The 14,144-nt window shown below is 42.3% G+C and overlaps 1 protein-coding gene across 1 annotated transcript in view; it reads left to right on the forward strand.

Moving 5' to 3' along the window:
* Positions 1-7,169: 7,169 nt before the first annotated feature.
* clcn1b (chloride channel, voltage-sensitive 1b) overlaps positions 7,170-14,144 on the forward strand; it is a 71,907-nt gene continuing 64,932 nt past the window's right edge. The window contains exon 1 of the mRNA XM_083761839.1: positions 7,170-7,677. Within this exon, the coding sequence (XP_083617965.1) occupies positions 7,627-7,677 (51 nt within the window). The 5' untranslated portion in view covers positions 7,170-7,626. The remainder of the gene's footprint in view (positions 7,678-14,144) is intronic.

A 14,144-nucleotide genomic window follows, 5' to 3' on the forward strand; every position in this document is an offset into this window, starting at 1 on the left:
CTGAGAAGGGCCAGTGTCGCCTATGGGGATTAATGTGGTTGACACACACTGTAGGAGGAGAAGATGAGTTCAGATATGTACCAGTGCCACTGTCTGCTATTTTGTTTAAAGCTGCATTACACCTCAAGCAGACTGTAATTATGAAACCTTTTAATGAATTGTCTGGTTTGGGTGTTATTTTGTTCATAAAGTGCATGCTATTTTTGTGTGATCCTGAACACAGGATTTGATATATATCCAGACTAACATTATTAGTATTGCCTTCACCACCAATAACCATGATAGTACAGCAGCTATCTGCACCCGGGGGCATCACTATGCCATCTTGTGAATGTGATCGACATTTGCATTAATGTTTTATTTTTGCCACGGACATGCAAAACAAGTGATCAATGATATTACCAGAACACAAATGTATAGCCTACAGTACTAATAGACTCTTGACGTGTCATATATTGCCTACTATATTCCACTGCGCTACACATAAAATAAGTCACTTATCAAAACTTATTTTTGGGGAAAGCTGATCTACAAGCTCACAACACATTACGGCATGTTGTGACCTTGTAGATCAGCAATTGTCCTTTCTTCTTAGCCTATAATGACATGCCCAAAATCGGGATGTCATGGTTAAAGTAGTTAGCTATATAGTTAACCAATTAACTTACCCAGCAAGACTGGGAAGTTATCCACTGTATACTGGCAGGTGGCCGTCCTGAGACAGGCATGTGGCATAATGCATGGTAAGTATATTCCGTGTTTGGGATTTCAATAAATGGTTCTTATACAGTAAGTACAGTTGCAGTCCGAGAAAGGGACACTTGGCTGCAAAGTTGAATGGGTGTGCAGTATACTTTATATTAGGTTATTGCAGATGGTCTTTCAGAGGACCGTGTTACTTGGGGACATGAGGAGACAGGAAGTTCTACAAGCTAAACTAGTTTTGTTTGTCAATGTAGCTTTAAAGCTTAAATAGTTGGTGTCAGTCCATTAAGGGAGGAAGGTGTGACCGTACTGTGGTAATGTTGGCCATGTCAGGATTTAAAGGAATGCAGTGTCACAGTAGTAGTTTGATTAGAGTGCTCAACCTTGATCAGAGCTGAGGAGGTCGTCTGTGGATCAAGGGTTTCCATGAATTATGCTTGTTGAGTGTTGTTATGATTTAGTTGTTATTGTAATTTGACACTTTGAAACACTTTCTCTCAACTGACAAAAAATATAATTATTTACTTGTCCAGTTCTGCCCTCTTTAACAATTATGTCATGCCATGTTCTTTTCCACTGTGGTCATACAGTTGACTTGACTCACACATACCATGACAAATGCATCGGCATCGACCCGAAGCAAGCGTCATCATCGGTCACGATGGACAGCTAAGAGAGGTGTGTGTGTGTGTGTGTGTGTGTGTGTGTGTGTGTGTGTGTGTACGCTGCCTGCCAGTGGGTCAAGCAAGCCCACGTTCTTTAAAATTGGCCTCATTTTGGAGGCACACCATCCTGCTTCCCTGGATTCCATCTTTAGATCATGATACTAAATATAATTATGTAGGTCAGGTCCATTTCTGTAAAACACTTTTTGCTACTCTTCCAGACTTTGTCCAAAACTCATACTGGGAAACATAGATAGAAGTATTAGAAGTGTTGCATACAATTGTGTAAGAAGTTATGTTGACAATAGATATCAGTATGTAAATGAAAATAACGCTAACTCAGAACTTGGGATAGTCATCTGTGGTGGGGTACCACAAGGCTCGTTGGTGGGTCCAAAGCTTTTTAGTCCTTTATATAAATTATATTTGTAGGGTATCAAAGTTGTTACATTTTGTTCATGTTGCTGAAGACTTTATCATTTTATTAAGGGGTGGCGGTGTAGAGTGGCCGGTAGAGCTAGTGTCAAAGTTTTCCGAGGCTAGTGTCGAAGTGTCCTTGAGCTAAGACTCTGAACCCAATTTAGGCATTTAGCAGACGCTCTTAATTCAGATTGACTTACAGTAAGCAACCCCTAATTGCTGCCTTGCATGGTTTCCTCTGCCATTGCTGTGTGGGTGAATGTAATGCCCAATCTATGTAAAATGCACATGCATATAAATGCACCTTTTACCTTTTTTTTTTGCGCTGGGGAAAAAAATGAAGGAACCTTTGGATACAGTCGAAAGGGAGTTTAAAAAATATAAGTTAATATTTTTTTAATGTTGAATATATGGGCAAGGTGTATTTTTAAGTTCAATTACAAAGGGGTAGACGTAAGGACAATAGTTAGTTTCGACCTAAGCTTTCTTCATCAGAGTCATGACTGATGAAGACCGCTTAGGTCGAAACGTTAGTCGTTTTCTTGTACTAGCACCCAATAAAAGGCTTGAAATAGGCTTCAGTCTACGTTTTTCCAAAGGTCAAAGGTAACACACATGGGTCTTCATGGCTGTAGACGATACATCTCACTTTCACCAATTTATTTGGCCATGTCAACAAGCAAGATTTATCACCGTAGCTTTGAAGATGTGCCCGGGGGCCGGGACTCTCCAAGGTACAGTCGGTGTTCGTGGATGTGAGCTGGCAGGGGTTCTTGTCCTTGTCACTGCGCTAGTAGGCGCTGTTTTTCCTTTATCTTTTGCGGATGGGTTCTCAGATTGCTGCGGTAGTCATGGCTCCTGCTGGTTGGTCTGTTCAACTGAGGACAAGTGCATGAAATTTCTCATGCATTACCATTATCTCACCCGGTAAATGTTTGCTGTATATGTGGTTGTTTACAGACACCTTCCCTGGGGCCAACAACAGTGGAAGCAGACACAGCAGGGAGCACAGTCGTAGCCATCTCCGCCTACTGAAAGGTGAATTGACTGCTGAATTCACTTAATGGGGCTAAATCTGTGTGGAAACGATTCAGAAAGGTGGGGCGGACCTTCATATCGGATGGTAACAGGATTTAACAGGTTTGTTACTGCTGGTTTTCTCTGGCATCTAAGCCTGAAATGAAGAGACTGAATTTAGATTTCCCCAGACACATGGCGATCTCTGATCTTCTGGCTACCCGAGACTAACAGGGGAACTGGCAATAACTACTGGGAGAAAATAAAAGTGATTAAATTAAAGCGGTTCATGTGCTTTATTGTTATATGTCCCTTGTGTACAGGGACATATTTATGTGCAGCAGTGGAATGTGTACAGTATTTATGTATCTTCACCTGGATCCACATTAAAATATGTACGTAAATATACACAATATCCATCCGTCTTCAACCGCTTTTCTTTAGTCGGGTCGCGGGGGCAACGGCTCCACCAGAGTGCTCCAGACTTCCCTATCCAGTGACCTCCTCCTGGGGGATCCCGAGACGTTCCAAGGCCAGTGAGTCGACGTGTTTCCTCCAACTGCACCTTGGTCTGCCCCGGGGTCTCCTCCCAATGGGATGTGCCTCGAGGACCTCCCTAGGGAGACGCCCCAAGAGGCATCCTAACCAGATGCCCGAACCACCTAAGCTGGCTCCTTTCCAGGCGAAGAAGCAGCAAAATAAATAAGTGCAGGTACTTCCTTGTTCCACTGGCAGCGTGCACAAGCTATGTGGTGCTGCTTGGTCCAGGTGAAGTGAAGTTAGCCCCTTTGCCTTCTGGCCAGAGATAATCTCGCAAACTGCTGAACCGATGAGTGCCAAACTTATTGTGCACATTGCCAGTAGGCCAAAGACGTAGATCTAATTAAAAACGTGTTATACCTTTTGAAATAATTAAATAAATTGAATGTATTTCAAACTCCAGCTTGTCCCTCTCGTCTCCAGGCTGCATGAACAGCGCTCGAGCGCTCTGTTTCTGCCCCCTCAATATCGTAACTCTTTAGATTAGATGGCTCTGCTCGTGGCCAAATCTGTAGTCATTTCTCATGGATATGTCAGAGACAAGTAACGTCATAGATGACGTGTGTCTCGTGCTGAGTTCACTTCACACTACCAGTGACAACAGCTACGAACGATCAGGAGCAGTCAGCTACAACACTGACTGTCACCGAGTTGCTATCGGCGTTTTGCTCATTGACGTCATCAAGCGTGCTCCACGTGTGAGAGCAAGAAAGATGTAAAGAAAGAAAGGCTTGCTTTGGTTAAGTAGATTAAACATGGACCTGGCTGACGGCACAAATCGGTCCCCCCCCCCCCATAACTTGTAAAACACTATTTAAGGCCCTCAGACTAAGAGGATACACTAGGACATTCCTCCGGAAAGCTCAAAGTACCTTCTTAGAAATAAGAGTGCGGGATCCAGGCCCTAAATTGGCCCTGATAACCAGTTATTCAACACAGAGCACACTAGCCAACAACAGAATAAAAAGGAATTTTGAGAACCGAACGGATGATCTTCTAAAAGATTATAAAATTATATCGGCCTACAGAAAAAACAAAAACCTTAAAGATTATCTAGTACACAGCAAGCTAAAAGAAATCAACACACCAGCACGCCAGGGACCAGAATACTTCAAACCCAAACAATTAGTCAAAAATAAAACTACAAAACGCGTGTTAGAGATTAAACAACAAATAACAACCAGAACCAGCAACTGTATTTACTTAATCACATGTGAAAAATGTGGTTTACAATATGTCGGAGAAACGGGTAAAACAATAGGTACAAGGCTGGGACAACACAGATACAATATTAACAATGGAAAAAAGACAACCACAAGGTTTGTGCAACATTTCATGGCTCACGGCATTGAAGCTCTAAAATGCGCTGGACTTCAACACAATCCCAACTGGACAGAAGGACAAAGACGTTTTAATGAAAAACAGTGGATTAAGAACCTCAACACGGATTTTCCTGGAGGCTTAAACATGCCTAAAATCAGATCTTGAACACAACAAAACTTAAACTCAGGATTAAACTGGAGAAATCTAAAAATGATTGGATCAGACTTCCTTCGGATACATGCATGCATAATGCATTTATTCCTTGCATTGTGCCTACACATGTTGCGATTTGCGGTCGCAACATGTGTAGGCACAGTGCACTGAAGTTTTTTAATTCCCCCATTATAAGAATGATTTGTGTGGAGAGAGATGGGGAACGGAAATCATGAAATATGAATGAATGATTGACGCTTCATCGCAGCACTGAATAAAGTGGAACCCAGCTATCTGGCTATCCGCTATATATCCATGTCACTGGAAATGTCTTTTAGCCTGTTACTGTGTAGTTGCTACTGTGAACTCGGCATCTGGCTGCCCACATGATATCTGTGATCGACATTGGAGCCACTTGAGATTTAGATGCACGCATATTATTATTTTGTATTTTTACCTATGCCTCATTGCCCTCATTCCTTGCCTATACATTCTTTTTTTTATTTCTTAGTTTCAGTTATCTTGTAATCATGTGTCACAGGGCTTTTCAAGAAGGTATATTATGTCCTTTTCTCTGAAGGAATGTCACTTAAATCTGTTTCATATCATTGACTGCCAGATTAAAGGAGCATACCAGGTGGGTCCTTTGTCACCCTTGCTTTGATTTCATTCCTCAAAAGTCAAAACTCTATATCTCTGCCAAAATCCACAGGTAAGTCCCATATACAGTACATGTATATGCATGGGACTGGGGGGGATTAACATTGTGTTAATCCCCCTCACTTAGAATATGAAATCTATAAGTGAGAACACGAACATCAGAACAAGCATTTTGAAATGCGATCATGTGCGATGTGATTTTGAGCTGTTTTAAGTTATGTTTTGAGAGGCATCAGACTTCAACAACATTCATGAACAGGCAGATATCTTTATAACAGAAGAAAATTAATACAATCATATCAAAGAGTAACAAAGGACTCCTTTAACCACATTGAACCCTACAGTAGTATCCCTATTCTTGGGTGAGCATTCAGTCACATCTGACCTACGTCATTTAGATAGCATTTAGATAGCATTTCATGTAGACTTAGATAGCATTTTATGTAGACTTAGATAGCATTTTATGTAGACTTGGATAGCATTTTATGTAGATTTATATAGCATTTTATGTAGACTTGGGTAGCATTTTATGTAAACTTGGATAGCATTTTATGTAGACTTGGATAGCATTTTATGTAGACTTGGATAGCATTTTATGTAGACTTGGATTGCATTTTATGTAGACTTGCGTAGCATTTTATGTAGACTTGGATAGCATTTTATGTAGACTTGGATAGCATTTTATGTAGACTTGGATAGCATTTTATGTAGACTTGGGTAGCATTTTATGTAGACTTGGATAGCATTTTATGTAGACTTAGATAGCATTTTATGTAGACTTATATATCATTTTATGTAGACTTAGATAGCATTTTATGTAGACTTGGAAAGCATTTTATGTAGACTTGGATAGCATTTTTATTTAGACATAGCACTACATAGTGTATGCATAGTTTAATTATTCCACGTTACGTTCTTAGCTTACATATGATTCATGATAACTACTTTTTGTTCTTGCATGATGTAAATCGCTCTGGATTAAGAGCGTCTACTAAATGCCTAAATTGTACAAGCCCATTTCCTCCCCGTTCATGTACTTGACCTGAGAGATCTGGTGAGGGAAATATACTAGAGGATCTAACACAGCCCTGGTGAACCTCAGTCAACCAAGTCCTTATGGTTTTAGAAGTGGTTAAATCAAATCCTGTTTTAATTTGACCCTCCTCATCTCATCTTGTGTCCAAACCCATGTGTAGGACAGGAGGGCGAGGGAACCCAAGAGAGATCATCTGCCGTGTTGTATTGTCCAGCGTTTTGCAGCCTTCCCTGCAGGGAGGGAGTCACAATGGAGGCCCCCATGTGATCGCTTTTGGGGATTGCCTTGCTGCATCATTGGCTGACGAGGTGAGAGCTGTCATGGAGGGGTGTCATGTGCACCTTGGTGCTCACGTTGCAGGGGCAGCCCTGTGGGGGGTGCACCCCCCCCATCCCGCACGCACACACTCAAACACACCCTATGCTAACCCCCCTGTCCACCCTTGCACCCCCTGTCCAAACAAGAACACCCCATCTGAAAACACACACCTAATAGCGTGTGTGTGTGGGCGTGCGCGTGGCGTTCCTGCCACTGCTAAGGGTGTGTGTGTGTGTGTGTGTGTGTGTGTGTGTGTGTGTGTGTGAGTGTGATTAGGTGTCTGCTGTTCTAATAAAGGAACGCTTGGTGCTCCTGTCTCGTCATATCACGGTGCAGGGCTCCGTCCGTCCGTCTTTCTGTCCAACTGTGTCTGTGGTGTCTCTTCTGTCAGTCAGTCCTGCAGCAGAGCTTGATCGGCTCACTGCCTGTGGATCATTTGGGGCAGAAGACACAGTGGGTCCAGGAAACTTTTGACGCCCGCGTTGTTTTCTCAACTGCAGTTGATTGTGCAATGACTGACTGAGTGTGTGTGTGTGAGTGAGCGATTGAGAAAGGACTTTGTTTTGTGCGTGCTGATCTGCACAGAGCAGGTGCAAGTACATGAACGAGTGACAAGTGTGTGTGTGTGTGTGTGTGTGTGTGTATGCATGTGACAGGGTCTGTATGCTGATTCTTATTGAGCTACACTGAGCGTGTGTGTGTGTGTCTGTGTGCGAGCAGCGTTGTCCACGCTGTTGGAAATGCTGGGGTGTCCAGCGAGGTTATTTTTGGGTCAGTGACAGCGTGTCAATGGCTGCAGATGCGTCGCAAAGGAAAGCTCTGAGATACCAACAGACGCTGGTAGGTCTCTCCCCCTTTCTCTCCCTTTTGTCTCCACCTGCGTGTCTGTCTCTCTGTCTTATTGTGTGTCAGTAGCAGTCCCTTCTTTTTCCCCACCTCTCTCTCTCTCTCTCTCTCTCTCTCTCTCTCTCTCTCTCTCTCTCTCTCTCTCTCTCTGAAGCTGTTCACTTTGTCCTTCCATCCACCCACCCACCTGTCACATTACTGGCCTTGTTTCTGCTACTCCATCCCTCGCTCCATCAGTCACTCTTTTCTCTCTCATTGTCTCTCTTTGGGTCTGCTTTTGTCCTGGTCTGCTGCCTCTGGTTTCCCCTCTGGGTTTCTGTTGTGTTGCTGTGACGGCAGGTGAAATGTCTCTAATTGGTGGCATCGGCTCGCCCGGCTGACACCCACAGTATACTGAATTCCCTCTCTTAACTATCTGACACTTTGCCTTCCTCACTCCTCTGGTCTCCCTCTCATCTTGGACGAGCTTGTCTTTTGTGAAACCTGAGCGGAATTAGCCAACGGATTATATTTAATCTGTTTCCAGTCATTTTTTTCCTATTTTTGCTGTGGTTTAATTTAGTTTAGTTTGCACTCCGAACACAATATTCTAAGGATCAGAGATGGAAAGTCGCTCTCTTTTTGGCCTGACACATTTGTGCCAGAAATGAGTAGTTCCATAACAAATTGTAGCTGTTAAAGGTAGGGCAACAGATACGGGAAAACTTCAGATGTTTACATACTAGTTCATAATTAGACAAGAATATCAGTTGATTTAAAAAAAATCACACACGTGTGAACTGAGTGGTGCAATTCCCCCCCCCCCCCCCCCCCCCCCCCTCTCTCTCTCTCTCTCTCTCACTCTCTCTCATTAGAGACACAGCACTACCCCTCTCACTGTTTCTGGCGCCCCCTACTGCTATTATTAAGTCACATACTCGTGCTCACTTATACATACAAACAGGTACACACACACACACACACAGGTACACGGACATTGCTGCTTGTAGGAGTGGTTGCACCACTCGAAAAAACACACACACAATTTTATGGACTATGACTTAAAAATGTGAAGTTCTGAAAATGTAACTGTACAGTTGGCAGAATGGAACTCCAGAGAAAAGACATCACACGTGGAGGATGTTGCTACTTGTACTGACTTGTCTTGTATTGACTACTGGACAATATTGGCCTGTAAATGTACATGGTGAATGCCTACAGTACAGTAGCATTCAAAACCAGCTTCATTTGCAATGCGTTGGAAGCCTGTCTACTGTAAATGTTTAAACTGAATGTATATTGATGATATACGTATATCCTTTGATTTGTTTCTAAAGAGTTTGAGTGAGCTCAACTCAACTGTATGATTATTCAATGTTAGTGGTGGTGCAGATTTAGATTTTCAACCACAATTTTCCGACATGCCAAATTAGGCTGTACATTGAAAAATATCATTATGCAAATAACACAATATTAAAATCAATACATTATTGAGTGGAAGCATAGGGTGGGGTCTTATTTCTTTGTGTCCTTGCATCGCACCGAGCCCCCCTTGAGCCGCGAGTCTTGTAAAACCATTACGTGTTTTCATGTGTCGCTGGATATAAATACCTAATAGACAGGGACACCCGAGGAGACAGGTTAGATGTACGTACGCGTTGAGAGATGAAGTCATGATACTCTATCTCTGCTGCTTCATCTGTGCAAATGTTCAGCCTGTAGATCACTGCTTCTCAATGGGAATAATGTGAAATACATTAAAAAATAAATCTGTTCAAATGTATTGTATTAGTCAATTCAAAATTAAAATTAATATCAAAAGGAGACCACACGGTCCTCGGTTGTTCGATGAATGGAAAAAGTTATTAATACCGTAGTTGCTAAGTAAGATAATCGATAGTTGCAGCCCTACTGTTGTTTTATACACAGTAACAGTCTCTGAGTAACAGGCCCGTACACAAGTGTAACTTGTGTAAATGTTCTTTTACGAGTAAAGTTGACACTCGGGATTTCATCACTGTCGATGCATCTCCATATTTTATGTTCTTATGTTTTCCATGAATTAATTCTCAATATTATGTCAGTCTTTAATACGTCTTACGACTGTCGCTCAAAAGTGGCAAAGCTCACTACTTGTCGCGATGTGGCGAAGATTACCATTGACTCTGTATAGATCTGATATTTTGGGCCCATCAAAATAGGGATGCCTACAGGGTGAAAGTGGTTAAGTCTGTTGGTGGTTTTAATACTTCGATATTGAACCATTGAAGAGTGTTAACAAGAGCTTGTGGGTGTATATAATAACTCCTAAATTGGATCAGTTTGGCACACAGGTTTGTTTTTCCCATTTCCTGAAAAGTTGTGCTTTTCGACTTACAAGGTTTTCCGCCCCATGCATGCTTTCTGCATTCTAACCCCGGGACAGGAAGGATAACACATGGCTTCAAAGCCTTTTTAGAAGCTGGTACCACCAGTGGCTGCTTCCACCCACGCTCCCGTTTCCTATTCTAGGAGACGTGTGGTGAATAGACAATATATACTGTATTGTGCCGCGTATGCTGCATGCAAATCTCCCCCACGTGTGTACTGCACATCGTAGAGAATTGACAATGTTGTTTGTACTTGAATTGCAGTGAACAAGTCTGGATACTAAGTATGTATGCATGTGTGCAATACATTTTCATGGGTCCATGCACGGGTTCATATACTGGAATATACTGGAATGAAAAGAACTGTCAGCCTGCCTATATCGTTAGTAGGACTGTGCTTTTCAGACATTGTGGGGAGGCAGTTTGGCACACATGCCTGGTGTGCGTGAGACACATCCAGGTGTGCCTTGGGATTTTGTGACAACCACACGTTATCATATCAATATGTGCAACTATACAAAAAATATATTTAATTAAATTATGAATTATATTATGATATGTGTATGTATGTTACTATTATTTCCGTTCTGTACTCTCGGCTCTCACCTCATCAGCCAATGATGCAGCAAGGCAATGCCATCCCCAAGTATCATGGTATAGTCATGGATAAGTAAAATTTAATTGTATTAAAAAAGTGTTATTGAGGCTATTGTTTTTATAGATTCAGGTGAATTAAGGTGGGCCTTTTGAGATTTTGACCGTTCCTTTGGTGTGCCTTCTGCACAAACACGTTGAAAACCTACTGCTGTAGAGAGACTGAGCAGGTGCTTGACTGAATCATTAATCAGAGATTGAGCAGGTGCTTGACTGATCGAGCAGGTGCTTGACTGATTCATTGCGCACGGTGCTTAAAAGGAGAAGGGTATTTTATCCTCTTTATTCAGAGAAAACTGTGACAGGCCAGAGAGTGACTGGAAGCCAGAGAAAGGGAATCCTAGCCTAGGTCACCTGAGGTCCATGTGGACTAAAGAAATGTCTCCAAACTGCTACACATACAGTAGACACTCCATGTGTACAGTACATCTGTAGTGGCGTAGTAGCAACACACAGCAACATCCCAGGTGTTACTTTAACCCATTTTGGGCCGGAAACCGCTTTTGGTGTTGTAAGTGTTTGGTGTTATACTTTAGCTATTTAAAAATAGCAGATCGGTGCCGTGCTACGAGCTTGTAGATCTGCTATTTTGAAAATGTGGCGCAAATCTTTGAATATATATTATTTTAGAGCAAATGTTTTTAACTCAAATCTTTGCTTCTGGGAGGTCCCTGGAATAACATATTTTATATTTTATATTTTCTGACACAGAATTTTGGCTGTTTAGAACAGTGGTTCTCAAAGTGGTGTCCTTGTGGGGGTTCTAGGGTGTCCCCAGCGAAATGAGTGAATATAGCATCAAAATCACGCAAACCATTTAAGCACTTTGTAAAACCTTCGAAACCCCTGTCCCCTTGTACCATGCCCCAAAATATTGATATTGCGATATATCACGATACTCCCTCTCGTATATCTCGAAGATATATCGATACACTGCCAGCAAATATCAAGATTATATTACACCATGGGCTCCCCTGGTCCTGTCTTTATAGAGCGTCATGATTTGTCACGACAAGAGTTGGCTTTGTCCGCGGCGTAAACGTCTTTAAATAAATACTTTCTGAAAAGTCGGAGGAAAATGAACGGGCATTTCTTTTCCGGGTCTCTCGAGGGGGCAGGGCTGCGACGCTCTATAGTGGCGCTATTGTAAAGTGTAGTACTAGGCTAATTTGTTATGCACAAAAATCTAATACGATTTTGAAATAAATGCATAATTCCAGATTTTTGCCTTTTATTGCCATTTATTTTCTTTTTTGTTGTAATATAATATTTATATATACATAGACATAGACATATATACTGTATGTAGTACGTACTGTGTACACACACACACACACAGTCACACACACAGTATTCATATCTGTTAACAGGGCTTGAAAAGTGAGCATTCTGGATTTAACGATGGCGATACATTTGACTTGACTATGTTATCGTCGTGTGTGTATCATGTCTGTTTTTAAATCCCACCAATAGCGTGGCAGATTCTTTCACGCCTGTGGTCGTATAGCTGTCCGTGATTGGTGGACAGAGGGACACGGGGGAGGCCGGTCGGGCCGGTCGGCGTGTGAACCAGCAAGAAATTGAGGAGATGAGGCGACAGAGCGTCAATACCTTTCCTCGGTTTCTCTCTTTCTCTCTCCCTCAATTCTCTCGTTCCCTTCTCCTGTTCCTCCCCTGCTTCTTGGGAGGTGGTGGAGGATTGCCCGAGGCGAATCCCCAGTGTCCGGTCCTTGCTTAGCTTCTACAGGGGGAGTGGGGGTGGGGGGGGGGCACAGGGTCAGATATAAATAAGAAATCTCGGTTCATCACACTATTTACAGGCTGAATGTCCCGGGAGTTAGAGAGATAAGCACGCGCGTGTGCGTGTGTGTGTGTGCGTATATCGTTACAGTATGTTTTGCAAGGTAGCAAAAAGTACAGGGAAGAGTGTGAGCTGCTACTACCTCAGACAGTCGGTTTAGGTCCTTTACACAACGGAGGATTGATGAATTAACTTAACCCATTTAGGCCTGACGTCGAAATAAATAAAAAGTCTTCTGAAAGAATATATATTCAAAGATTTGTGACCACATTTTCACGACTTTAAAAAAATAGCAGAACTACAAGCTTGTAGATCTGCTATTTTTCAACAGCTAAATAATGCTTAGTTAAAACACCAAAACGGGTTCCCGTCCAGAAAAAAAATGTTATTGTATTTTTTATTTATTTATTTATTTTATGATCTCAATTGAACCCAAAAAACCTGAACTTTTAACATTCAGTAGATCTTCTGTGGTCTGATATTTTCTGGCTCAAACAAGTGCTCTGATTTTCCTGTGGACTGTAATGTACAGTAAGAATCCACAAATCCCTTATGACATAGGAATTCGCCAGCACTGTTGAGGGCGGCGAATTGCAGCTAAAAAAAGAAAAATACAAATAAATGAAAATGAATGTCATGAAACCTTTTAAAAAGAATAATATGAATAATTTGCATCAAAATTCATTATAGTGGCTCATTATGGGGGCTAATGCCTTTATTTGTGGTGCGGAAGCTCAGAGAAATCCACCCTGTTCCTCTTTATTTATTGCGGCGTAATGTGCGTGTGGTCGTGACAGAGCTGACATGACAAGGACCTTTAGGTGTAATTATGGCATGGCTCTGCTGACACCGCTGGCCGTCATGTGCCATGTTAATTACTTCCATGTCACACAGCTGTGCTTGACCCCCTGACCTCAGCGGAGGGGAAATGACCTCTCCACGTTTAGGCCATGACGGACACACTCCTAACAGAGTGGTGAGGACTGATGGGGGAGAGAGTGTGTGTGTGACTGTGTGTGTGTGTGTGTGTGTGTGTGTGTGTGTGTGTGTGTGTGTGTGTGTGTGTGTGTGTGTGTGTGTGTGTGTGTGTGTGTGTGTGTGTGTGTGTAAACATTTCTGTCAATTCTTTTCTCGGCTAATGGCATGCACATGTTTCTGCGCACGTGCTGTGTCTGTGTTGCAATGTGTTTGTGCGTTGAATGCAGGAGCAGGTGAAAAATCACTTACCGTAAGCTTAAAAAAAGTGTGTGTGTGTGTGTGTGTGTCAACAGCAATGAAACAGATCTCACAAGTCTCAAATGTTGTGGTCTACTAAAAGGTTTTACAACCCCTGTATGCCAGAACTCTCCCACTCAGGAATGACTGCGACAGAGCCACATTAATCCATTTGGTAGCATATCCGTCACAATGTTCATCGTCTCATTTCGGCAGAATCGAGCGGGACGCGACTCTTAGCTAGTGGATTAGCAGTTGTTTCGGGTGAAATTCACCGGAGCTTTTTTAACCCTGAGGCTGAAGCCAATTCTAATAATGTCATTTCTAAAAGCAGAATGTTGCTGTATCAGTGGTGCTCAAAACCTTTTCACGTAAAGGACCCCCGAAATTATATGTATTTGGCCACGGATCCCCCCCACCATCTCAAAATATTTCTTTCCAGG

Source organism: Protomyctophum parallelum, assembly GCF_964188405.1.
Source record: "Protomyctophum parallelum genome assembly, chromosome: 3".
NCBI classification, from domain to species: domain Eukaryota; kingdom Metazoa; phylum Chordata; class Actinopteri; order Myctophiformes; family Myctophidae; genus Protomyctophum; species Protomyctophum parallelum.